This window comes from Panthera onca, chromosome B3, assembly GCF_046562875.1.
Source record: "Panthera onca isolate mPanOnc1 chromosome B3, mPanOnc1 haplotype 2, whole genome shotgun sequence".
Taxonomy (NCBI): domain Eukaryota; kingdom Metazoa; phylum Chordata; class Mammalia; order Carnivora; family Felidae; genus Panthera; species Panthera onca.
In genome coordinates, this window is record NC_138344.1 from 87,500,049 (window position 1) to 87,527,763 (window position 27,715).

A 27,715-nucleotide genomic window follows, 5' to 3' on the forward strand; every position below is an offset into this window, starting at 1 on the left:
CAGAGCCTCAGATGTCACTACCGTGAGAACAATGACCTGAGCAGAAATTAAGTCAAACACTTAACTGATAGAGCCAACCAGGTGCCCCAAAAGATGTTTAACAAAAATTAGAGTCATCAAGAAAAAAAGAAAATTATATTCACTATGCCAAATTAAGGCAAGAAGTTTGATATAATTTCATAGATTTTTTTTCATTAGCAAAAATTTACAAAAGTATAGTACCTAAAAGGTATTACTAACCCCTTCTCTATTTGTGTTATAATTGCTACAGCTAAAATTTCAGCAGTGCGAAATCAGTACAAAAGTGTTTAGCTTCCATAACTAAGGTTCATTGGTCATCACCTGAAGCTTCACTTCAACTGTATGCTAATATTCAATCAAAGAAAAATGTAAAGATCACCTTCTCACCACATTTACCACATATGAGGGTCTCTTAGTCACTAGGGGTTCATAAGAGACTGTGATTTTGTCAAAAATTGGTGTTTGAACTCTGCATACCATAAAATGCCAGCCACGATGATGGACAGTTTTCTAAATCCTATTAGCAATTTCTTCTAGCCATCTTACAGTCCTGTGTGGCACTATGCAGTAGGACTATGCTCACTTGGAGAACTCCATTTCCAGTTTTTGATGTAAGACAAGGGAGGCCACCAATAACTGGTGAAAGCTATTTTGCCCAGAAAGCAGGGTGATAGTCTGATAATGCCAGCCTCTTCCTCCCAAATTACCTCTACCAATTTTCTCTTACACACGTTTGCCAACTGAATTATAGGAAGAGACAAGCTAGGGGTGCCTAGGTGGCTCAATCATTTAAGCGTCTGACTCTTGATTTCGGCTCTAGTCATGCTCTCACGATTGAGATGAAACCTTGCATCAAACTTCACATGGAGTCTCCTTGGAATTCTCTCTCTCCCTCTCTCTCTGCCCCTCCCCTACTTACATGCATGCTCTCTCTCTCAAAATAAATATGTTTTTAAAAAATGGAAGATATGGGGCACCTGAGTGCCTCAGTCGGTTGAGCGTCTGACTTTGGCTCAGGTCATGATCTCATGGTTCACGAATTCAAGCCCTGCATCGGGCTCTGTTGCCGACAGCTCAGAGCCTGGAGCCTGCTTCGGATTCTGTCTCTTCCCTTCCCCTGACTGCACTCTGTCTCTCTCTCTTAAAAAATGAATAAATGTTAAAAAAAATTTTTTTAAAAAATGGAAGAGACAAGCTATACTGGTGTGACAGAAGAGTAAAATTTTCAGCATGCCATGACTCATCTATTCTCTATCCCCAAAAGCCCTGCACTGCCATTGTAATGCTATAAAACTGCAGAATGTGCAGACATGAATTATAATTTTAGGTTTTTGTAATTTTGTACTTTTTGTTTAACTGTCTCATTTAGTTCTTTACAAGGCCATTTTGTTTTATATTTTAATAGTATTTCTGTTTTACAAGTATGTCAAACAATGCAGCAAATTTTGAAGTTCAGGTGTAAGATAGAAGAAAAAGATTCTAGACATAAGCCCACAAAGAATTCTAAAGAATTATAATCTTCTGAGTCACTTCACTACACTCGTGCAGCAAAGGACACAGAAAAGGTCTATATTTACAATGAAAGCTACTTATCAGTGGGTTTTATGTGGACTGATAACCAAGTTGTACTATTAAATTTTCTGTCATATTTGATAACCTACAAATTCAGAAATAGTTCTAATAAAATGCAAAAGCACTTTCCTACAAATCACAGCCATTTAGCAAATAAAGGTGCTGATTACTTCAAATACCTTCTTCTCAAAACAATAAAGTATTTATTAAAACAAAGTCACCTTCATTGAAAAGGCTCAGGAAAGGGCGTGCCTAGCTGGCTCAGGAGGTAGAGCATGAGACTCCCAACCTCAGGGTCGTGAGTTAAAGCCCAACATTGGGTATGAAGCCCACTTAAAAATATAACAGCTTCTCTATTCAGTTTGATGAGTCAACTGATTTCACTAATGTCATGTCTAACTGCTAAATGATAGTGAAATTCAAGAAAATGTTTCTGCTGTCCTAAACTAGCAAAAGTCAAAATATATTTAATATTTTATCTTCCTATCTAGAAACAATGGTTCATCTTAGAGGAACTGTGTTGGTATTTGTACTGATGGTGTCCAATTGATGGTTGACTCTATGAGAGGTTTTACCTCTTTTAAAAAGATATGCTGATGTTGTAACACTGTTTTCTTCACAGAGAGGTGCTAGTATAAAAACACTCTTGAAGTTAAAATGAAAAAAAAAGTTCTGGATGACGCTACTTAACGACAAATTTTATTTTATTTTTTTAATTTTTTTTATTTTTGAGAGAGAGAGAGAGACAGACAGAGCACAAGAGGGGGAGGAGGCAGAGCGAGAGGGAGACAGAATCTGAAGCAGACTCTAGGCTCCAAGCTGTCAGCACAGAACCTGATGCGGGACTCGAACTCATGGACCACGAGATCATGACCTGAGCCAAAGTCAGACGCTTAACTGACTGAGCCACCCAGGCGCCCCTCTGATCTTATTAAACAAAGACTAATTCACTCAAGAATGTGTTAAAAACTACATAAAAATCTAAACAAAGAGCACAAAAAACTCCTGCTAGAAACAGAAATCTGATAGCTTAGGGGCGCCTGGGTGGCTCAGTCAGTTAAGCGTCCAACTTTGGCTCAGGTCATGATCTTGCGGTTTGTGAGTTCGAGCCCTGCGTCAGGCTCTGTGCTGACAGCTCAGAGCCTGGAACCTGCTTCAGATTCTGGGTCTCCCTCTCTCTCTGCCCCTCCCCTGCTCATGCTTTGTCTCTCTCTGTCTCTCAATAATAAATGTTAAAAAAAAAAAAAGAAATCTGATAGCTTAGCAGAGAGAGTTCTCAACAGGGTGTTTGACTAAAATAATAGGCCAGAGTTTGCTGAGTAAAAACGGGGTATTAAGAACAGAACTTAATTGGGGTGCCTAGGTGGCTCAGGCAGTTAAGCATCTGACTGTTGATCTCAGCGCAGGTCATGATCTCATGGTTCATGGGATCAAGGCTCACATTAGGCTTTGTGCTGACAGCACAGAGCCTGCTTGGGATTCTCTCACCCTCTCTCTCTGCACTTCCCCTGCTTGCTCTCTATCCCTCTCTGTCTCAAAAAAAAAAAAAAGAATACAACTTAATTGGGGCACCTGGATGGTTCAGTGAGTTGCACGTCCACCTTCAGTCATAATCTCATGGTCTGTGAGCTCAAGCCCTATGTTGGGCTCGCTGCTGTCAGCACAGAGCCCGCTACAGATCCTGTGTACCCCTCTCTGTCTGCCCCTCCCCAGCTTATGCTTTCTCTCTCAAAATTAAATATTTTTTTTTTTAAACTTAAAAAAAAAATCAGAACTTAATTAAGCATTCTAGGTCATACTGTAAATAATGGGTTCCTGCCGTGTCAAAAACCCAAATATACCATCATTATCAATAACTTTACTAACACATACTTTAGTAACATAGATCCAGATAATCAAAACTTACCCATATTTTTGTATGTTAAAGTGTATAATTTTTATATCCCAATTAACTTCTCTTAAATAAACACAGAAAACTAAAACCATAGCAATGAAGAAAAAATATGCAAATAAGCACTAAAAAACAGTCACAATAATTTAGGATCAAATTTGGAACAAATGATATACCAGCACCCCCAACCAAAAAAAAAAAGAAAGAAAAAGAATAGGTTACATAATTATCACTCTTTCATTTTAAAGAAAAAGGTATTTTAGCTCAGTTGGAGACATAAAGGTACTTACTATTCATTCAAGCTGCCTTTCTCAGCAAGTTGAATAGGTATCCCTCATACAGTCTTGCAGTTAAAGTGTTAAATATGTTGAAAGAGATTATCAGCAATAAATACTTGTGACAAAAACATACAGATTGAATAAAGCACCATGTTTCCATCTTACCAGTCGAATGAGCTGTCTGTCTAGCCATCTAAGGACATCTGGTCCTTCCTCTGTTTCCGCCCTGTATATTGCCAGCCGGGCCATAAGAATGGCAGCTGCCTCCTGGTCAAAAGATGCAGCAATGTTTTGGATTTGAGTTTGAGCATCCGCCCAGCTAAAGCCAAGAAGAAAGCATAGAAATGCGCTGCATTATTATATTCACAATATCATAGTTGACTATGACACAGATTTAAATTAAAATGATGCAGAAAATTACTCCAATATTTCAAAATTCCAACATCATCTGGAAAATTAACATTTTAAAAATCACTAACAGCAGTTTCAGTATAGCATTATTTTTCAGAAAAATATATCCAAACCTAATAAAGTCCTCTAAAGTAATTATTTTATTTATGTTTTTATTTTATTTTTGAGAGAGAGAAACAGAGTGTGAGTGGAGGAGAGGTAGAAGGAGAGGGAGACAGAATCTGAAGTAGGCTCCAGGCTCTGAGCTGTCAGTGCAGAGCCCGACATGGGGCTTGAACTCACAGACTGTGAGATCATGACCTGAGCCGAAGGGATGCCCAATTGACGTAGTCACCCAGGCACCCCAAGTCCTCTAAAGTAATTATAAAGACAAATCTCCAAACACACTCCTTAAGACATTAAGATTTTTACAACTAAGAAAATAGCACAGGTATGTGTGTGAATGTGCACATGTGCACATAGATACACAAGTCTCTATATCAGACTTTAAATTGTATTTCTTCAAGGGCATCTGGGTGGCTCAATAAGTTAAGCCTCCGACTTTGGCTTGGGTCATGATCTCCTGGTTTGTGGGTTTAAGGCCTGCATTGGGCTCTGCACTGGCAGTACAGAGACCATTTGGGATTCTCTCTCTCTCTCCCTCTCTCTCTGCCCCTCTCCCACTTGCTTTCTCTATCTTATTTAAAAAAAAAAAAAAAAAAAAGAGGGGGAGCCTGAGTGGCTCAGTTGACTGAGCGCCCAACTTCGGCTCAGGTCATGATCTCACGGTTTGTGAGTTCGAGCCCCGCATCGAGCTCTGGGCTGACAGCTCGGAGCCTGGAGCCTGCTTCAGATTCTATCTCCTTCTCTCTCTGCCCCTCCCCACTTGTGCTCTGTCTCTCAAAAATAAATAAATGTAAAAACATTTAAAAATAAAAAAAATAAAATAAAATAAATTTCAAAAAAGGAAAAAAAAAGAAAATTTATTTCTTCAATTTTTTAAAGGCAGAAACATGGAAATATAACAAAAATAAGTAACTCATTTACTAAACTGTAAACTAAAAATTATCAAAAATTATTTTCTCATTGGTATTTAATTCAATTAATGGAAAAAAATGATACAATTATAGTTTCTATGTATTCTTTTCCCTCCATGCTAAATGTTAGTAAAAATTTTAGTCTAAGGGATTAATTTGGTATTACACATAAAATAGCAGTAATCTATTAAATTCACATGTTCTATAAATCCAATCCAGTCAAACTAATCCTGGGGAGACCCAGCAACAGTTTTTGTCTAATGTTTCACAGAGTTTTGTAATACTTCAGTTGATTCTAATTCCAAAGTACCTCACTTTAAGCAAGTCTAGAAAAATTTAAAGATTTTTGAAAAGCTAGACCACTTTTGCATGACTCCAAGATGCAAGAAGTCATCCCCCCAAGATTTAGGCAGTAACATATTCAAAATTCTTCCTTCTTTATTTTTAATTTTTTTCAAGTAGACAAATAATTTTTTAATATTTTCCAGATGACTGGTAACTGTTAAGTATCTCAGTCTAGAGATATAGCAAGAGGCAAAAAAGAATGAGAATCAGTAAAAGAATAAGAACCAGCAATTTTGAAATTATTTTTTAAAGTAATTTAAACTTGGTGGTTATACTAATGGTTTACATTATTTTTTAAATTTTAATTTAAAAAACTTTAATTTTAATTAAAAAATTAATTTAAAAATTTTTTAATTTAAAAAATTTAATTCAAATTTTAATTTAAAAAATTTTTAAATTTTAAATTTTAATTTAAAAAATTAAAAAATTTTAATTTAAAGAACTAAAACCAAAATTATCTAAATCAGCATTTTCCCAACTAAGATGACCATGATATTCTCTTGCTGCAATCTGAAACATAAAGGTGACATTTTAACTACATTGACAAGTAAGCGCATGCAAATTCACGAATTAAATCTTATTTAGCTATAAATTAAAAATTATGCTCTTAAAATAAAGTTTAAAGAGTTTGTTCACATTGTAAAATCTATCTTACTTCCAATATCCCCTCCTCACTGTAATTCTTACAAGTAGTTTTAAACCAAACTTCCCAGGTCAAAGTTGTTTTCTATATGAAAAATAGGGTAACTTTTGACTGTATCTCAGGAACCTGAGTTCTTTACTTTCACATGGCTCACTTAAACAAGTACACTCGCCTAGGCCCCTAAAATCATATTACTAATAAATAAAGAAAAAAATAAGTGCTGATTATTCAAAATAGGATAAGTTAATTTGAAAAGATGGGTGTTTGGGTGAGACATGACATAAATAGCACCAAAACATACATGATATATAGCTCTACAATGGCCTCATAAATTCTGTGCAAACTGAAAATATATAGGGGCACCTGGATGGCTCAGTGGTTAAGTGTACGACTCTTGGTTTCAGCTCAGGTCATGATCTCGCAGTTTCATGGGTTCAGGCCCTACACCGGGCCCTGTGCTACCAGCGCAGAGCCTGCTTGGGATTCTCTCTCTCCCTCTCTCTGACCTCCCCCACTCATGCTGTCTCTGTCTCTTCTCAAAATTAATAATAAAATAAAAACTTAAAAATATATAAACCCATGAAATTTCTCCAAGAAACTCCCTTTCTCTCAAAAGACTACCTATTCTTGTTTGTTTCACGTTTTTTTTAAAATTCCAGTTAGTTAACATATAGTGTCATATTAGTTTCAGGAGTAGGATTTAGTGATTCATCACTTACATATAACACCCAGTGCTTATCTCAACAAGTGCCTGCCTTAATGCCTATCACCCGCTTACCTCATCCCCCACCCATCTCCCTTCCACCAACCCTCAGTTTGTTCTCTATAGTTAAGAGTCTGTTTTATGATTTGTCTTTCTTTTTCCCCCCTCTATGTTCATCTGTTTTGTTCCTTAAATTCACATGAGTGAAATCATATGGTATTTGTCTTTCTCGGATTTATTTCACTTAGCATAATACATTCTAACTCCATCCACGTTGTTACAAATGGAAAGATTTCATTCTTTTTGATGGCTAATATTCCACTGTATGTATACACACCACATCTGTATCCATTTGTCAGTCAATAGACATTTAGGTTCTTTCCATAATTTGAGTATTGTAGATACTGCTGCTATAAACATCGGGGTGCATGTGTCCCTTCGAACCAGTATTTTTGTATCCTCATGATAAATACCTCGTAGAGCAATTTCTCAACTGTAGGGTAGTTCTATTTTTAACTTTTTGAGGAACCTCCATACTGTTTTCCACAGGGTCTGTACCAGTTTGCATTTCCACAAACAGTGTAAGAGGGTTCCCCTTTCTCCACATCCTCACCAACATCTGTTGTTTCCTGTGTTAATTTTAGCCATCTGACAGGTGTAAAGTGATATCTCATTAAAGTTTTGATTTGTATTTCCTGATAATGAATGATGTTGAGCATCTTTTCATGTCTCTATTGGCCATTGGCATGTCTTCTTTGGAAAAATCTATTCATATCTTTTGCCTTTTTTTTTTTCCAGAAAGAGAGCGAGAGCACGAGTGGAGGAGAGAGGCAGAGAAGGAGAAAGAATCTTAAGCAGCCTCTACACTCAGTGTGGATCAGTCGTGGATCCCATGACCCTAGGATCATGACCTGAGCCAAAATCAAGAGTCAGAGATGTTCAACCAACTGAGCCACCCAGGAACTCCTCTGCCCACCCCCACCCCCCTTTTTAAGTTTATTTATTTTGAGAGAGAGAAATGAAAGAGATAAAGTGTGAGCAGGAGGAGGGGCACAAAGGACAGAGAGAATCCCTATCAGGCCCCATACTGCCAGCACACAGCCTGACACAGGGCTTGAACCCAAGAACCATGAGATCATGACCTGAGCGGAAACCAGGAGTTGGACACTCAACCGATTGAGCCACCCAGGCTCCTGCCTGGGTCCCCTGCCCATTTCTTCACTGGGTTATCTAACTTTTTAAAACTTTTCATTTTAAAAATATTTTACACATAAAAGCTATGAGTAGAATAAATTCCTATATATCTATCATCTAGATATATCAATTGATAGCATTTTAACATATTTGCCCCATCATTCTCTCTTCCTTTATACATAAACATACTTTTTCATTTGCCAAACTTTTTGAGATTAAGTTAGAGATATTATGACCCTCTCCCGTGAATACTTCAGTATATATCTCTTAAGAACAAGAGTATCTTATAGTCTTATATAGCCTTAATTATCAATTCATGAAATTACACATGGATTTAATATTATCATCCTATACATAAACCATATTCAAATGTCTCCAATTGTCTCAATGGCATCCTCTATAGCAAATATTTTCCTGACACAGGATTTTATCCAGAATCACATATTGGCTTTAGTTGTAACATCTCTTTAGTCTCCTTTAATCTGGACTGGTTACTAATGCTTTTCTTGCCTTCCAAGACATTTTTTGACAATTCTAAGCCAGTAACTTTGTAAAATATCCCTCAACTTGGTATGTCCAGTTGTTTCCTTAAGTAAATGTTCTGAATGTCCAATTTAAGTTGCACGTGTGTGTGCATGTGGGTGTGTGTGTCTGTGTGTGTGTGTTGAGGGGGCATAAATAAATTGACATGTTTGCCAAGAATCAAACTTCCAAGTTCCTGATATGAAGTATTAACAAATCTAAGTGAATGCTTAGTCAGCTGGGATATTTAGCTCAAATGAATAATATATTCCCCTGACACTGATGCAGGATTTTAAGTCAAAGCAAGGTAACAGAGGAGGACAATAAATAAATCTACGTATAATCCTGTGATAAGTAACAGACCATACAACCAATATTCAGTTCAAACATAAAGCTAATGTCCATCACTCACCAAAACAATCTCATGATTTTCAGGAATGAAGCTAGAGTATAAATACAGTTCAATAAAATGAGAGCTTCAGATGTCTCTGTGTTCATTTTCTAGCCCATGCTTAAATCAGGTTAAGTTTATACTGATCAACACTTTCCCTACCCAGACAATCAAGTTCAAGACAAACAGAAATAGACCAAAAACTGGTTTGCTTCCAGACACACCTCATCTAAGAATCCTTTCCTGACTAATTTTATTCCAAAATGATCTTCCCTTTGTTTTACATGTCACAAATATATACAGAGGGGTTATCAAAGGAGCTGAGAAATAATTTATTTGTAAGAAAACAGAGGGGCTATAGGTTCAGTTCAACCTGTTCTCTGTGCAAATGCTGTGCAAGAACACGTCACCAAATATATGTCTTATTCAGAGAATACATCATATAGATAGGAACAAGAAAAGGCATCTGTCATGCCTAATCACTTCCTTTTGGAAACTGTTAACTACATTAATAAATGGAGGACATGGCTTTGTTACACAAAATACTACCCTATAATATTAACTGTTAAGAGACTTCACCTTTTGTGGTCTCAACCAGTGCTACTCAAAGTGTGGTATACAAACCTAGTATCAGTTCACCATGTGGTAAGAACAGAAACTGAGACTATATGTTTACTAATTTTTAAGCAATTTAACAAAATAATTTTTTGTTTAATAAGTCTAATAATAAAAATAGGGACCTGCATTGTGAATTTTTTAAATTTCATTTTCTAGTAATGCATTTTTAGTGTATTTACAAGTATCAGTCTCCAAAAAATTGGAAGGAAAAAAACACTGTCCCCTCACTACAGAGAGGTTGAGGACTGGACTCTTCCATATCATATAGCAGACCAAGTATGTTCAAGTCCTTTGCATTCCATACCCTGCCCCAAAATTACCTATGCCACAAAGGAGACACTGAATGAAGATTTGGTACATGAATTAAATGACATTATAATAAGAGTTGAAAAAACATACAATGATAATAGTAGCTAAGAACTTTATCATCAATTGAAAAGTAATGCTATTAATTATTGTGTTATATGAGGTATGTATATACATATTATTATTGCCTATAATAGGATAATGTTTATTAGCATTTCTCCTCCTCTCAGAGAAATATGGTAAATAAAGGAAATTTTTTTATAATGTTTATTTATTTTGGAGACAGAGACAGAGACAGAGACAGAGTGTAGCAGGCGAGGTGTAGAGAGAGAGGGAGACACAGAATCCAAAGCAGGCTCCAGGCTCCAAGCTGTCAGCACAGAGCCCGACGCAGGGCTCTAACCCACAAACTGTGAGATCATGACCTGAGCCAAAGTCAAATGCTTAACCACCCAGGTGCCCCAATAAAGGAATTATTTTGAAGAATATGTCTTAGGAGTAGTTTTTTAAATTGCTTTACAGATCCTAACAATGAATATTCTGGCAAATAAGCTAAATTAAAAAGAAATAAAATGCTATTAGTCATAAATATTCATTTTATAATTATGGATGTCACTCAAAACAGAAACCCAGTTTGGAACATGAACCAGGATAGTTTTGATACGTAAATTAAATCTCTAAAAAATACAACTTACTTCCTAGCAATGGTGGTCACTCGGATGCGTCTCTGTCCACTTGAATGCTGATACTGAGTCACAAACTGGATGGCACCACGCCCTCCTTGAGGAATTGGAGCATTATGCTATGTAAAAATAAGAGTAAAAACTAAGCAAAATCTATTACAGTCTTATCATATAGTTACCCTAGCATTAATGAAATTCATTCTAAAATCGACTAGAGGGATGCCTGTTTCCAGTGCATACCAAACGGCTATGATTTGCCACATAAGAGAAATGGACCTGGGAAAGGAGGAAAATGATGAAGGATAGAGACATGACTCCAGCTATGATATCAATTGCAAGTAATATGTAATTCAGAGGACATGAAACAAAACGAAGGGAGAAGTATAAAGAAATGATGAGATACAGAAAGGCATAAGTAAGGCAATTTTGCCTAATAGTAATTGGATAAAGAGAAATTGAAGCAAGTTCTCCTCCCCTCGCTACGAAAAATGAAAACACAACTTTTAGGAAAATAATCACCTGATGAAGAGGTGACCAACAGAAAACTATTAATGAGAAAAGTCCAACAGTAGTATATAATAATGGTCCTCAGAAAGAAATAGCAAGTGGTCAATAAGAGAAACTTTCTTCATGACCTTTGACAATTAGCATTCTTGCTTTTTTGATTTTTTTTTTTTTTTTTTTTTTTTGGTTAAGAACAACTCTTTTTCACATATTTTGACGCTTAAAGAAAAAAAATGCCTGTACATGTCTTAGGAAGGCTATTTATACTTTGTGGTTCATTTTATGCCTAAAAACTATTAATATGTAAGTCAGTAATTTGTACATTATATCGTTCTTTAATATGATAACTTCTTCCTGCAGCAGAAAAAAAAAAAATCTTTTCAAGTACTGGAATCTTTACCTTCCAATCCTTTTTTATGAATTTTGACATATTAAACTTTCTTGTAGAGATTTCATGTATCGTTATATACCTTGTGACAATCAGGAGGACCTAGATACCTAATTATAAAAATGCATAGCTAGAACAGAATTTAAGATTTATTTAGTCTTCAATTTTATATTAAAACAACAACAACAACAAGAAAACTGAGACTAAAAGTTGGGTTGTCCAATGCTGGGAATTTGCAGGTTTCCCTAACATCTCTTTCTATTATAGTTTATCCTGTCACCAAAGAGTTTAGTCTTGAAAAACAGAAAATGACAAACAAAAATTCCAAAACAGAATAAGCTCTAGGTCATAATTACTATTAGAAAAAATATGAAATATTTATGGCCTAAATTGAGTACTTCAAGATAAAAACTCATACCTGATTGACAACCTCAAAATATATGGCTAAGGTTGTAGTGGGACTGAGTCCACATATCTTCCATTGACAAGTGCCACCTGTTCCTATCTCCTGTAAAAAAAAAAAAAAAAAAAATAGTATGTTTGAAAGCTAGAGAACACAATTTTTTAAGATTTTATTTTTAAGTGATCTCTATACCCAAGGTGGGGCTCAAACTCACAACCACAAGATCAAGATTCACATGCTCCACCGACTGAGCCAGCCAGGTGCTCCCAATTTATTACTATAATATATATTAAGGTAAAAGGGGGAGAAAAAACTCCAGTAAGAAAAACTAAATTTCAGGTGTCTAACTAATTTAATGAATGTTAAAAGTCTAAGATTTTTAAAGTCATATAAATTTATCATTAAATAAAATCAAGTAATTTTTACACAATAAAATTATAAAACAATTGAAATTCTTTCTAAATATTGATACAAGTTCTTAATATTGTAGACAGTATAAACTATTTAATGAAGTAATTACAACTATCCTTCTATCCAACTGTTTCATTGGTATAAAGAGATACTGACTTAACACATAACATATGCATATATAGAATACAGGTTCTCTAGATCAGAATTCCATAAACCAAACACTCTGATTCCCAAAAAAACTTCTTAGATAAGAATTTTTACCATGCAAACTGCTTAAAATTAATTTTTAAACTCTGACATTTTACAGATGATTACTCACCTTATTTGCTCCATCATCCTCTCTACAGGTACATAATTCTACCATTTTAAAGTGTACTATACATCCACTAGATGGGTAACAAAAAAGAAAGGAATTGAAACTAAAATCTGGCTAATTTGGTTACTTTGTTGGAAATCCTACTAACAAAAAAAAATTCAGATTTGACTTTCAGAAGTCTCCAAATTTCCAAATCACAGTTGTTGGGTTTTTTAGGCACACTGGGGGAAGGAATAACTTAGGCATAAAAAAACAAAAGACTGGTGACAGCACGAAGGTTTTAATTTAGGGGTAGATGGTAAAAAGGGTATGCATAAAGACCAACCACAAACAGATGTATACTAATGGAAACGGAACCACATTCTACTGAAAAACTTAGCCCACACAATAATTTTGAAAGGATTACTATAGGCTGTCATTCCAAGTCTATTGTTGGTCTGTCCTTCGAATTAACTAGATTTTCTTTTTAGAGTAAATTAAAGGTGACTTACATTTTCAGACACACAAGGTCCTTTAGAATTGAGAGACACACAGGGTCCAATAGCTCCTGAAATCTTTATTTCCCTTGAGGTCTGCAAAATAAGCATACAGTGAACACTTTAGTGTCCTCAAAGATAAGTTCAAATATACATTCAACTATAAGTACATAAGAATAAAGACATCTGGGGCAGCTGGGATCAAGCCCCATGTCAGGATCCACACTAAGTATGGAGCCTATTTAAGATTCTCAGTATCTCTCTCTCTCTCTCTCTCTCTCTCTCTCTCTCTCTCTCCCTCCCTCCCTCTGCCCCTCTCCCCATGCTCACACTCTCTCTGGCTCTTAAAAAAAAAAAAAAAGAATAAAGACACCCTTCCACATTTATAACCCAGAGGTTAATGAAAACAAACTAATGTTAAAAATAATAGGGGCGCCTGGGTGGCTCAGTCGGTTGAGCGTCCGACTTCAGCTCAGGTCGTGATCTCGCAGTCTGTGAGTTCAAGCTCCACGTCAGACTCTGTGCTGACAGCTCAGAGCCTGGAGCCTGTTTCAGATTCTGTGTCTCCCTCTCTCTGACCCTCCCCCGTTCATGCTCTGTCTCTCTCTGTCTCAAAAATAAAGGTTAAAAACAAAAATTTAAAAAAAATAATAATAATGAATCAGGGGTGCCTTGGTGGCTCAGTTGGTCGAGTTCATGACTCTTGATTTTGGCTCAGGTCATGATCTCATGGTTCGTGGGATCAAGCCCCACATCAGGCTCTGCACTGTCGGTGCAGAGCCTGCTTAGGTTTCTCTTTCTCTCTCTCTCTCTCTGCCCCTCCTCTGCTCATGTGCATGTACATACACTCGCGCGCTCTCTCTCTCTCTCAAAATAAATAAATACACTTAAAAAAATAACAATAATGAAATCAGTGGACACTTCGAGGTTTATAACTCCCAAATTTACAATCTAGCCCTGACCTAACTTCAATACTCTATTTCCAGCTGCCCATAGGAGGTCTCCATTTGGTAATCTCACCCTCAATTCAAAATAATACCGTACCCAAAATTCATACATCCTAATTCTAAACTTTAAACACTATCTTCTGTTTTTCCTCCTGTAGAAAATTTGTCACCAAGATTGGTTTCTTTCCAATCTCTGACACCAAAATTTAAGCCATTGTTAGTTTCCATCTAAGAAAATTAGAAATCACTTTTCCTACTCGAGATTCTTCTTCCTGACAAACTGAATACCATTGTCAGACAAATTTTACCTGAAACACTATTCTTTATTAACTTACAATGGCTTCTTCTGGCTACACATGCATCACCAAAATACAACTGACCACATAATTAAAACTATTTCCCTTACACTGCAATACAAACCATCCACTCTCACTGGGAAGTTTCCCCAAATATACCACGCTGATTCTCACTTCTTTACCTTTCCTCACATGGGATCCTAACTAAAATGTGTTTTCCTCAACGAACTTAAATTCTGCCATCTTTCAAAACCACTGTAATTCACTATAAAACCATTTATCACCAAGAATAAATTGTGTCCTGCATACATTCATTTTTCTTCCCTAAACCTTTATAGGACTTTTATAATCTACTGTTATTTCATTCTATCACAAATGTTAATTTTATCTATCAAAACTAAGTTTCTTTTTTTTTTTTAATTTTTTTTTTAACGTTTATTTCTTTTTGAAACAGAGAGAGACAGAGCATGAACAGGGGAGGGGCAGAGAGAGGGGGAGACACAGAATCTGAAACAAGCTCCAGGCTCTGAGCAGTCAGCACAGAGCCCGACGTGGGGCTCAAACTCACGGACCTCGAGATCATGACCTGAGCCAAAGTCGGATGCTTAACCGACCGAGCCACCCAGGTGCCCCAGTTTCTTTTTTTTTAAAGTAGTCTTCCCACCCAATGTGGGGCTTGAACTCACAACCCTGAGATCAAGAGTTACATGCTCCACTGACAGCTAGCCAGGTTCCACAAGACTTAAGTTTCTTCTTAAGAAGCACTGTGCCTTATATATCCCTTGAGATCCTCATAATTTCCCTGCCTAATGCTATACACTTAGCAAGCATTCAATAAAATAAAAAGATTACGAAGAAATATTTAATGGAAGTTCAAAGTCAATGATTTTGTAATACGCTTTTATAACACTAAACTTTTGGGTTTTTTAAATCAAAATTTGAAGTGAACAGTATCAGGGAACCTGGGTGGCTCAGTTGGTTGAGCACCTGACTCTTGACTTAGGGTCAGGTCATGATTCCACGGTTGTGGGATCGAGCCCTGCATCAGGCTCTGTACTGGGCATGAAACCTGCTTAGGAGTCTCTGTCTCTGCCCCTCCTCTGCCCACATGTACACACATGCGCATGCACTCTCTTTCTCTAAAAAAAAAAAAAAAAAAAAGAAGTAAATAATATCAACAACCTACTAATCAAAAAACAATTACTGATTATCCAAATGGAATAGATTTCTCTTCAGTTACTGATTCCCAAAATAAAAAAAATCTAGCACTCACAGAAGTAAATACAGCACTAAAAAAGAAAAAACACACTTAAAAAGTTAAATCCTATATAAAGAAAAAGCAGTTAAAGGAAATTTTACCTATATAGTATCTCCTTTTCCAATAATTATTTGTAAATGCTCAAGTAAAATTTAATGTACATTTAATGATGATACATTTTTCTGGTAAACAAAATCTCTACTTTTAAAGTCTATATTGAATTTGATTAATGATATTTAAATATTATGGTCAAGACTACAAATTTCTTTTGATAACATACCACACATGTCAAGTTTTGATGCTTACCTTTATTTCTAATGTACCACCAAAGCCCATTTTAAACTGTCCATGCATATCTTTGGTAAAAACTCTTTGAAAAGTCTGCTTGAATAAGGAAGTGTTGAAAGAGTCACCCATTACCATGTATCCTCTGCACAGAAAGAACAAAAAATAATATATGTGACACAAGTACTGGGCCTATGTGTTAAAACCAGAAAAGTAAATTACCTCTCAATACTACCAACAAATTTTAAAGATACTTTCTAAATGTACTCTACTACCATTAATTTTAAAAACTCAAATATATGAGAATATCTTCACCCTACAAATAATCTCAATCCTGAGAGCATCTGAGTGCCCCTAACACTTGCATTTGTTCTCAGTAATTTATTAACATTATTTTTTATAAATAGATAACACATCCACATGCTACAAAAATTCAAAAGATACAAAATGGTACACGGTAGCAAATGTGTCTCTTCCATCCCAGCCACCCAGTTCTCCAGCACACATTCTCATTCTTGAAAACAAATACATACCTGTATATGTATATATATGCATATACTGTCTGTGTGTATCAATCACATCAGACATAACAGGATCATGAAACTTAGCGAAGAAGAATAGGAGGATGCTATGGAACGATTTTCACTTTAAGCACTATGTACATGTACTGTACAAATTTTTTCAGTAAGCCATGTACCTGTTCTCATTTTTTTAAGTTTTAAAAAACATTAACTATCAAATAAAAACAGTTCTGAGGTACCATTTTTTCTCTAATAGATCAGCAAAAATCACAGTCCGATGACATATTCTGTTGGTGAGGTTGTAGAAACAGTTACCCTCATACACTGCTAGTGGGAATGCAAAATGATGCAACCTCAACACAAGGGAATTTTCCAATATCTAACAAAATTACACTTGTGGTTTCTCTTTAATCTAGCCAACCCACTATTAGGAATCTATCCCAAAAATATTCTGGCAACAAAAACAAAAAGCAAATATATGCACAAGTGTATTCAGTATTACTAGTTATAAAAGATTGGAAACAATCCGGAGGACCATCTATTAGAGACTAGTTGGGTAAAATATGGTACATCCACACAATGAGGTAATATACTGTTATAGACTACTATCTAGAATATAAGTGAAAATGCAAAGTGGATAAGGATATGTAGAATTTTCTCCTGTTCTACAAAAAGGGGATAGATACACCCATAAACTCCTATGCATACAAACATTTACATACATTTGCTCATATTTTTAAAATATTTTAAGTAGCTTTCAAACAATACAATAAAAATTAAAATAGGCAAAAGAATAAAACTGATATGGCATAATTAATTAAGGATAATTTTATTTTTGATACTGGATTTATGTTATCTCTGATGTTATTATATATTATATATCTTTTTAAATGTTGTTTTCTCTTTATTTGTCACTGGTATACAAAAATATAGTTGAATTTTGTACAATGACCTTGATCTAGAAGTCTTGACAACTTAACATATTAATTCCAACAGTTAGTAAATAGTTTCTTTTAGATTTTCTACTTTTTTTTTTTTTTTTTTCAACGTTTTTTAATTTATTTTTGGGACAGAGAGAGACAGAGCATGAACGGGGGAGGGGCAGAGAGAGAGGGAGACACAGAATCGGAAACAGGCTCCAGGCTCCGAGCCACCAGCCCAGAGCCTGACGCGGGGCTCGAACTCACGGACCGCGAGATCGTGACCTGGCTGAAGTCGGACGCTTAACCGACTGCGCCACCCAGGCGCCCCAAGATTTTCTACTTTTATAAACGTCATCTATGATGATCTATGTTATCACTATACCTAGTGATATGCATCCTACATTAAAGACAACTTACACTACACCACCCTACTTATCTTTTCCTTTTCACAACAAACCTCCACGAAATAACTGTCTATAACCTCACTACTCGGTGTGGCCCTTGGTCTAGCAACATTATTATCAGCAAGGATCTTGTTTGAAAAGGAGAATTTCAAGTCCCATCCTATGCACAGCCGTGATTGTTAACTTTATCTGTTAACTTTAACTGTTAAAGTTATCTGTTATCTGTTTATATCTGTTAAAGTTATCTGTTAACTTTAACAAGATAACCAGATGATCTGCACATATGAAAGTTTGCGAACTTGTAATCTCTACCAACTGTTTCCAATCCTCTCTTTCTGTTCTTTTTTTTTTTTTTAATGTTTATTTATTATTGAGAGACAGAGAGAGACAGAGCATGAACATGGGAGGGGCAGAGAGAGGGGGAGACACAGAATCTGAAGCAGGCTCCAGGCTCTGAGCTGTCAGCACAGAGCCAGACGCAGGGCTTGAACTCACAAACCACGAGATCAGGACCTGAGCCAAAGTCGGATGCCTAACTGAGCCACCCAGGCACCCCTCTGTTCTTTTTCTACTTCACTCTAAGTCAACTTGCACTGCTCTTAGATTGCTAAATCTTACAATCTCATCCATTTTTACTGCTATTAAAAAAAACGCCAGTGGGGTGCCTGGGTGGATCAGCTGGGTAAGCATCCAACTCTTGATTTCCACTCAGGTCACGGTCTCACGATTCATGGGATCAAGCCCCATGTTTGACTCTGAACGGACAGAGCAGAGACGGCTAGAGATTCTCTCCCTCTCTCTCTGCCCCTCCCCTGCTCATACTCTATCTCTCTCAAAATAAACATTAAAACACACACACACACACACACCATATTCTGACAACTCCCACATTTGTGTCTCCAGCCCAGATCTATCTTCTGTATTCTATGTTATAATATCAAACTGCCTACTCAACATCTCATGGATATCAACTGGCATCTTAAACCAAACATGTTCAGAACTAAACTCCTAATCTTCTCTCCAAATACTCTTCTTTTCACAGTCTTACTCATTTCAATAAAAGGCAATTCAATCCTTCCAGTAAATTCCTTTGATTTTCAGTTTTCCCCAAACCCTGATCCAATCTATCAGCAAATCTTCTACTTCTAAATATATCCAAAACCCAACCACTTCTCGGCCACCACTTGGTATTCCTGCATTCCTATTCACCACTGAAGGTAAATGGAGTCAGATGATCCTTTTTACAGCATTACAGATCATATCACTCCTCTACTGATCTTACTCAAAGTGAAATCCAGGGGCGCCTGGGTGGCTCAGTCAGTTAAGCATCCGACTTTGGCTCAGGTCATGATCTCACAGTTCGTGGGTCAGAGCCCCACATCAGGCTCTGTGCTGACAGCTTGGAGCCTGGAGCCTGCTTTGGATTCTGTGTCTCCCTCTCTCTCTGCCCCTTCCCCGCTTGTGGTCTGTCTCTCTCAAAAATAAACATAAAAAAAAATTAAAAAAACAAAAGTGAAATCCAAAGCCCTTACCATAGTCAAAAGACCATCACAATCTGTCCCTCTCACTCACCCCACTCCACTACTGTGGCCTCTTTGTTATATTTCAAACGCCCTATGCATGTTCTCAACTTTGCCCTTGCTATTCTGTTTGAACACTCTTCCTTCATCTATGCATATGGCTGACTACCTCATTTCCTTAGGTCTTTGCTAAAACCTCATCTTCAATGAGGCCTTCCCTTCTCACCCCTTTAGAACTGCAAACCTCATTTCCTGCATTATTATTCTCCTTAACATTTGTTACCTACTGACATCCTATCTACTTTACTTGTCTCATCTCCTCTCACTAGAACTGTGCATCCAAACATGCGGCTATTTAAATTTACATGTAAATGGGGCACCTGTGTGGTTTAGTCAGTTAAGCATCCCACTTTGGCTCAGGTCATGATCTCATGGTTCATGAATTCAAACCTTGCATCAGGCTCTGTGCTGACAGCTGAGCCTGGAGCCTGCTTTGGATTCTGTGTCCATCCTCTCTCTCCATCCCTCCCCTGCTCACACTCTATCTCTGTCTCTCAAAAATAAATAAACGTTAAAAAAATTTTTTTTAATTAGAAAATACAAAAACTTACATGTAAATCAATTAAAATGAAATTTTAAATTCAGTCCCTCAGTCACACTCACCAGATTTCAGTGGGACAACACAGAGAACATGTACAATAGAAAATTACACTGAACACTCCTACACTGGAAGATAAGCTCCATGAGGGTAAATTTTTAGGTTTCGTTCATTGTGTATATCCAATACCCTGAACAGTTTGATACATAGTAAGTGCTCATTAGTATTTATTAGATGAATAAAATTAAATAAATAAACCTGAGAAATTAATTGACATACATAATTTTTTTTAATGTCTTTGTATTTTTTTTTTAACGTTTATTTATTTTTGAGACAGAGAGAGACAGAGCATGAGTGGGGGAGGGGCAGAGAGAGAGGGAGACACAGAATCAGAAGCAGGCTCCAGGCTCTGAGCCATCAGCCCAGAGCCCGACGCAGGCCTCGAACCCACGGACCGTGAGATCGTGACCTGAGCTGAAGTCGGACGCTTAACTGACTGAGCCACCCAGGCGCCCCTGTATTTTTTAGAGAGAAAGAGTGTAAGCAGGGCAGAGAGAGAGGGAGACAGAGGACCCAAAGCAGCCTCTGCATTGTCAGCACAGAGCCCAATATGGAACTCGAACTCATGAACCATGAGATCACGACCTGAGCCGAAGTCGGATGCTTAACCGACTGAGCCACCCAGGAGCCCCCCTAATTGAGTTTTTTAAAGCCTATTTAAATTATCCCCGAAGTAATTCTTGCCAATGCAAGAGGAAGGAACACTTCCCAACTCATTTTATGAATCCGGTATTATCCTGATGCCAATACCAAAGATATCACAAGAAGAAAAATAAAACAACTATAGATGAAGATCCCTTAAGAAGATAGACGCAAAATCCTCAAAAAATATTAACAAATCAAATCCAGCAATTTGATATATATAAAAAGTATTATTCACAAATGAGATTCATCCCAAGAATATAAGGTTGATTTAACACATAAAAATCACTGTAATACAACATATTAATAGAAAAAAGGACAAAAACCATGTGATCATCTCAATAGATGTAGAAAAAGCATTTAACCAAACCTAACACCCTTTTATGACAAAATCCTCAACTAAGGATAGAAAATCCTTCAACCTGATCAAGGCATCTACAAAAACCCACAGCAAGGGAGACTGAGTGGCTCAGTCGGTTAAGTGTCTGACTTCAGCTTAGGTCAATGATCTCACAATTCGTGAGTTCGGGCCCCGTGTCAAGCTGCTGACAGCTCAGAGCCTGGAGCCTGCTTCGGATTCTGTGTCTCCCTTTCTCTCTGCCTCTCCCTGACACACACTGTCTTTCTCGCTTGCTCTCGCTCTCAAAAATAAACATTAAAAAAAAAAAAATTAAAAAAAAAAAAAAAAAAACAACTCACAGCGAACATCATACTTAATGGTGAAAGATGAAATGGTTTTTCCCTAAGATCCAGAGAAGGTAAATCTATAGACAGAAAGTAGATTAGGGGTCTAGGCTGAGAGAGAAGGAGAAGGAAACCGCAAAGGGCATTGACTGCTAATGGGTACAGTTACTTCTTGGGGTAATGTAAATGTTCTAAAACTAAATTTGGTGATGGTTCCTCAACCTGTGAACAGATCAAAAAAAACCCACATTCAATTGTATGCTTTAAATGGGTAAATTTTATGGTGTGTGAATTATAGCTCAAAAAGCTCTACAATAATAAAACAATGACTGCAGGACATCAAGATGAACTTTTCAAACAGAACTTGTGTTCTGTTCAAACAGAACAGTTATAAAACTGAATTTTAGAAAAAAATGTAAAGTGAGCTTTACTGAAAGCAATATCAAAAACTGTTAGGAGTTGTCCTGGAGTGGTAGAATGATGGCTGATTTTCCTAAACTGTCATTATTGGTCTATATTTTGTAAACTAATTATTAGCCTATAATCCTAAAAACTACAAAAATTTAAATACATACCCAGTAAGGTTGGGACAGCATTTCATCTCCAGGAGACCTGTCTGATCTAACGCACAGGCATATATATCAATAACATGACCAGTCGTAGCAGCTCGATTAGCCAATGCTTCAAAATGCTACAAAAGATTTTTTAAATCAAATCAAATCAATGTATAAACTCAACCATCCTATAAATCATTTTTCCCATAAAGATATCAAAATGGCCTAAAAAAATACTAAAACTATAACCCATAATAATTTAAGTGTGATATGTTCTAATTTTCTATAATAGAAAACTCCTCATAAAGTGATACAATAACTTCTAGAAGTCTGACACTTTCACATTTTTAAGGCATTCTAATAAACTCCTAAATTAAGCTAAACTTGGAGAAAAGGTATAAGAAATATCTTGCTCTTCATACATAAACATAGTAGAAGAGGAACACAGAACTCTTTTTCTTGGCTGAGTCCACACCCAGATAACAAAAACACCAAAATACAGAAAAACACTAACAAAAGCTGTAAGATAAACAAATACAAAACATTTTTTGAAGCTCTAAGAAAACTTCCAACCTCAAAAGGGAAATCTGGTGGCAGGAAAAAAATCCAGTAATAGTGACAAAAATTATGTTATTATTTATACTTTTATAAATATTATGACTACCAAAAAGAAGTGTTAATATAGTACAACTAAACTAAAATTGTAAACTCCAGAGAATTTTTTTTTTTTAAAGGAACACTAACACCAGAACCAATTCAAGGGAGTCAATAGTCAAAAGTGAAAATGTACTAGCACAAACTCAAATAAAATTAAAGTTACATGAACATAAAACAACTCATAAGTCAGTGATGGACTATTCACCCTATGAACAAAATATATATCTAGAGGAAGCCTCTTACAAATGAAAAACTGAAAAATTCAAGAAATTTTTCCTGAAGCAGGAAAGATATTCTTTAACATGAATATCAAAAAAGGCATACAGGGTTTCTCTCAGGCGTAATCTTTAAAGAGACACTGGGAAAAAAAAAAAATACAACCACAAAAAAAAAAAAAAAAAAAGAGCTACCTTCTGGTGCTACTATTAAGTCTTTAAATATTTACAACCAGAAAAATTGTAACTTAAACTATCAAAAAAAAAAAAGAGACTATTTCTCCAATTCTGAACAGTAGTTACAGCATCAGACTTCACAATATCAGATTTCTTATTATAAAGTATGCTTATTCTTCCTCTTCCATCAAATGAAATTTTTCTATTAAAACAAAAAACTTAACCAAATTACCTTTGTTCCCTTTTTAACATATTTGGCATTGTCTTTTTCAATGTCATGCCATGATCTTATAGGTGTCTTCAATTCATCTCCAACCACCATTCCAGGCCCCTGAGTGGCTGGACCGCCAATGAACATCATGATACGAGCACCAGTGTTGGGAAAAGTACACTATCAGAAAAAAGTAAGTTGTCAAAAGAGTTTAAAGGAAGATACAAGGATATATATTTCTAAAAGTGAATTCTGATAATTCTTTCTAGAAAACAAGAAAGCATAAATTATCCAAGAATAATCAAATGTTTAAAATGAAATTTAAACACATGGTATTTGTTTGAATACCTTTCTTTTGAAATCTTATCTTAAATGATAGTGCCTTCCTAGCTTTAAAATAATTCATATGGGGTGCCTGGGTGGCTCAGTTGGTTAAGCATCTGACTTCGACTCAGGTCATGATGTACAGTTCATGGGTTTGAACCCTACGTCAGGCTCTGTACTGACAGCTCAGAGCCTGGAGCCTGCTTCGGATTCTGTGTCTCCCTTCCTCTGCCCCTCCCATGCTCATGTTCTGTCTCTCAAAAATGAATAAATGTTAAAAAAATTTGTTTTAAATAATCTATAAGCCTGATCCCTATAAATAAGGATGCTGCTCCTGCTTAACCAGTCCTAGACTGGGAGGAGTAGAGAAGGAGTAAGAAAAGGGACATCTTCCTGTTTTGCTGCTGTAGTTTTATTTTTCTTTTTTATGTTTAAAACATATGCATGGCTTATCTTTCTAGTTTAAGATGATGGACTGAGTATTCCAATCTACCTTTCCTTCTTCCAAAGTGAAATGAGAAAAATGGTAGAATTTTTAAAATAAGTAACTACAGGGGCGCCTGGGTGGCTCAGTCGGTTGGGCGGCCGACTTCGGCTCGGGTCATGATCTCGCCGTCCGTGAGTTCTAGCCCCGCGTCGGGCTCTGTGCTGACAGCTCAGAGCCTGGAGCCTGCTTCATATTCTGTGTCTCCCTCTCTCTGACCCTCCCCTGTTCATGCTCTGTCTCTCCCTGTCTCAGAAATAAACGTTAAAAATTAAAAAAAATAAATAAATAAAATAAAATAAAATAAAATAAAATAAGTAACTACATAAATGAAAAATAAGAGTGCTATCAGTAGACTAGAAATTTTGAGGACTCAAAAACAGACAGGATTGCAAAAGCTGTATCATTTACATTCTTTTCTGAAGCTATAATGTAACTTGAAAAACGTGCTCTGTATTTTTGTCCAACAACTGCTTACGGATATTGCAAAGTATTTCTAATATAATTATATAAATACCATTAACTGTGGAACAAAGCAATTATACACAGAAAGAAGGAGATGTAAACTCCATAATGGTATTAATAAATAAATATAGAAACTGAAAGTTTTATGCAGAATGGGATATTTGCTTGGTTTCAAAGACTCTCATTTTCTAATGTTTATTGATTACAAAAGGAGGGGAAATAAGAGTAATTTTACAGTGGAAAAACATGGCAGACACAATCTTAGTAAGTGATCATGGTGATTATATCACCTTGAATGGGGCAAATGAAAATCATGTGCCACCTGGCAGGGTGTAATGAGAACACAGCGTTATTTCTATGATAGTCCTGCTGCTATAAGACCTGAATCTAATTGTGAGGACATATCAAAACAAAAGTAATTTGAGAGTCTATAAAATAACTGGCCTGAATCTTCTAAAGCGTTAAAGTCATGAAAGTCAAAGAAAAGTTGAGGGACTGTTCCACACTGTAGGAGACTAAATAGACATACCACTAAATACATGTCTCTGAATGTATTTTTAGTAAAATAAATTTTTAATAAGATTCTTTTTAGTAAAAGAAATTATTGAAATAATCTATAAAACTTGAATGAGATCTGAAAGCTAGGTGATAGTAATGTATCAGTGTTAATATTGTGATTTTAATAATTATATTGTAGTTATATACAAAAATATCCTGATTCATAGGAAACAACTAAAGTATTCAAGTGGTTAGGAACATCATGTCAGCAACTTAAATAGTTCAGAGGGAGAAATGTTCTTTACAACTTTTCTGTAAATTTGATAGCATCTCATTTTTTAAAAAGCTTTTTTTTTAAAGTCTCTTTTCTAATTATAAAGCTAAGGCATGTGTAGTGTAAAATTTTCAAATTCTACTTAAAAGCAAAATTCCCCTTATTCTACCACTGTTAACATTTGGATGAACAAACACCCTTCCAGAAGCATCTCTATACACAAAAAAATATACCACAGATCAAATTTTAAGTATTTGCTGTCTTAAGGACCTAATTTTTTCACTCAACGTTGCCTTGTAGATATCACTGATACACAAACATACATGTTTACATTCCAAAACAAAGCTATTGTCACTACCTCAAGTAGTCCTACAGCTATGGAAAGTGCCACCCCAGAGGAACGCAAAGGTCTCTTCCCCTGTGGTACAGGCCAAGGGTCTCGCTGCAGTTCTCCCAGAAGATCTGTGAGATTCATGTCTATTTTCTGTACTGGCTGCAAGAATCTGCAAAACAAAATTAAATCAAAAGTCATTTATAAATGTTTATGGGTAAGACTGTAAGAAACAAACTGTTTCCTTTTTTAGAAATAGAAAAAAGTGGGGCGCCTGGGTGGCGCAGTCGGTTAAGCGTCCGACTTCAGCCAGGTCACGATCTCACGGTCCGTGAGTTCGAGCCCCGCGTCAGGCTCTGGGCTGATGGCTCGGAGCCTGGAGCCTGTTTCCGATTCTGTGTCTCCCTCTCTCTCTGCCCCTCCCCCGTTCATGCTCTGTCTCTCTCTGTCCCAAAAATAAATAAAAAACGTTGAAAAAAAAAAAAAAATTAAAAAAGAAATAGAAAAAAGTAATTTGAATACATGGTAGACCCATGGTTCTCTAACTTTTGTGTGCATAAGAATTGGTGGGAGGACTCATTTTAACAGATTCCAGGGTCTTGTTTCTGCAGGTCTGAGAATGTGCATCTCAAACAAGTTCCCAGGTGATGCTATCTACTGGTCCACAACCAAAGTTTTAGTACAACCACTGTAAGTGAAACACTCACACCAAGTATTATATCAGGACTACGTCTTTCATTTACCAGTTAGTCAGCCTTAGGGCTACTGAAATAATTATGAGAAGATATGTCAACTCAATTTTAGTAATACTACTTCTGATTAGTAAGTTTGGGGAGGGGGAAACTACCTCTAAGGCTAAATGAAAAGTTTTTTAGGCCCTACTTTTGTTTGGCTGCCTTCAACTAGTTTATGAACTTAAAAACAGGAGATCAGGAATATATCAAAACTAAAAAAGTCCTTAACACTGTAATAATAAGAAACCAACCATTTCAGTGGCATGATTCTGCCTCAACTTTTTAGAAGACGTACTAATGCTGTGTATTTATATTCCTAAAAATATAACAATATAGTATTACTGAATGTCTATGTTCCAGTTAAGGGTACAGGATGCTTAAAAGAGCTGCACAAATTGTAAAATTCTCTTTGCCATATTTAATAATTACCTATTGGAAGGAGGTGGCTGTTGTACCTGAGGACCACGTGTAGCTTGAGTAACGGGTACTTTAGAGAGTCCCAGCATTTCCTGTAAAGAGATTATTTTTGTGATATCCATTTAAGTACTCCTACAAAGATGTATCAACTACTTACCATATGCAAAATGCTGTGCTAGGTATTAGGAACACAAAAATAAAGAACATAAAGTCTCTTTCCTTAGAATGCAAAAGGTCTACTTAGGGAGACCCTCAGGTAAACAAGAACAATGCAAGGAAATAACAAGCATAAGAGAACAAAGTATAAGGTGCTATATGAGCAAACAGGGATACTAGCTCAGAAATAGTTTATTTCTAATTAAGAGTCAAAAAGTTACTATGTAACATCAATGTCTGTACTTCTTTTAAGTTTTATCTTATTTATTTAGAGCAAGAGAGCACACACGAGTGCCAACAGGGGAGGGGCAGAGAGAGAGGGAGAAAGAATCCCAAGCAGCCTCCGTGCTGTCAGCAAAGAGCCCGACATGGGGCTCATCTCATGGGGCTCAGTCTCATGAATGTAAGATCATGACCTGAACTAAAATCAAGAGCCGGAGGCTTAACAGACTAAGCCACCCAGGCGCCCCGCATGAATGTCTATATTTCTTAACTTGTATTCATCCATCCCTTTGAGCAACTATATTTCAAGTACCTGCTATGTGCCAGGCATCTAATGGTAAAATATATATATATAGCCCCTGACCTTATGAAATTAAGATCTGGTGAAACAGACAGCAGTTAATAAAATCATTAGCTAAAAAAGTATAAAATTACAATTGTATTAAATGTTATAAAGGAGAGGTACATGGAATCGTATAAAAGGGGTTATAAGATATACATATGTATGTCTATACTTAATTTCCTGACTTAATTCCTAACCAGTTTTGTTTTGATTTTTAAGTGTACAAAATTCCTCTCTAGACACATGAAAATAATGTTATTTTACTGAAGTTTTCTTGAATCTTGGTCATGAAGTAACAGAGTAAAAGTATACAACAGAAAATCAGAAAGTCTAAAGATTTGCAAAGAAAAAATTATTGAACTAATCCTATATTTCCTACACTCCTAGCAGGAAGAGCAACTTTTTCCTAAGAACTTACTACGT

General features: G+C 36.2%; 1 protein-coding gene across 3 annotated transcripts in view; it reads right to left on the reverse strand.

The window, feature by feature from the left end:
• Window positions 1–27,715, reverse strand: part of SEC23A (SEC23 homolog A, COPII component) — a 66,245-nt gene that overhangs the window by 25,004 nt on the left and 13,526 nt on the right. For all 3 annotated transcript variants that reach the window (XM_078448309.2, XM_078448311.2, XM_078448308.2), the window contains exons 6-14: window positions 26,584–26,663; window positions 25,448–25,592; window positions 23,066–23,224; window positions 21,806–21,921; window positions 15,900–16,023; window positions 13,108–13,188; window positions 11,905–11,994; window positions 10,607–10,713; window positions 3,928–4,081 (exon numbers count right to left, since the gene is read on the reverse strand). In XM_078448309.2, the coding sequence (XP_078304435.1) occupies window positions 3,928–4,081; window positions 10,607–10,713; window positions 11,905–11,994; window positions 13,108–13,188; window positions 15,900–16,023; window positions 21,806–21,921; window positions 23,066–23,224; window positions 25,448–25,592; window positions 26,584–26,663 (1,056 nt within the window). The remainder of the gene's footprint in view (window positions 1–3,927; window positions 4,082–10,606; window positions 10,714–11,904; window positions 11,995–13,107; window positions 13,189–15,899; window positions 16,024–21,805; window positions 21,922–23,065; window positions 23,225–25,447; window positions 25,593–26,583; window positions 26,664–27,715) is intronic.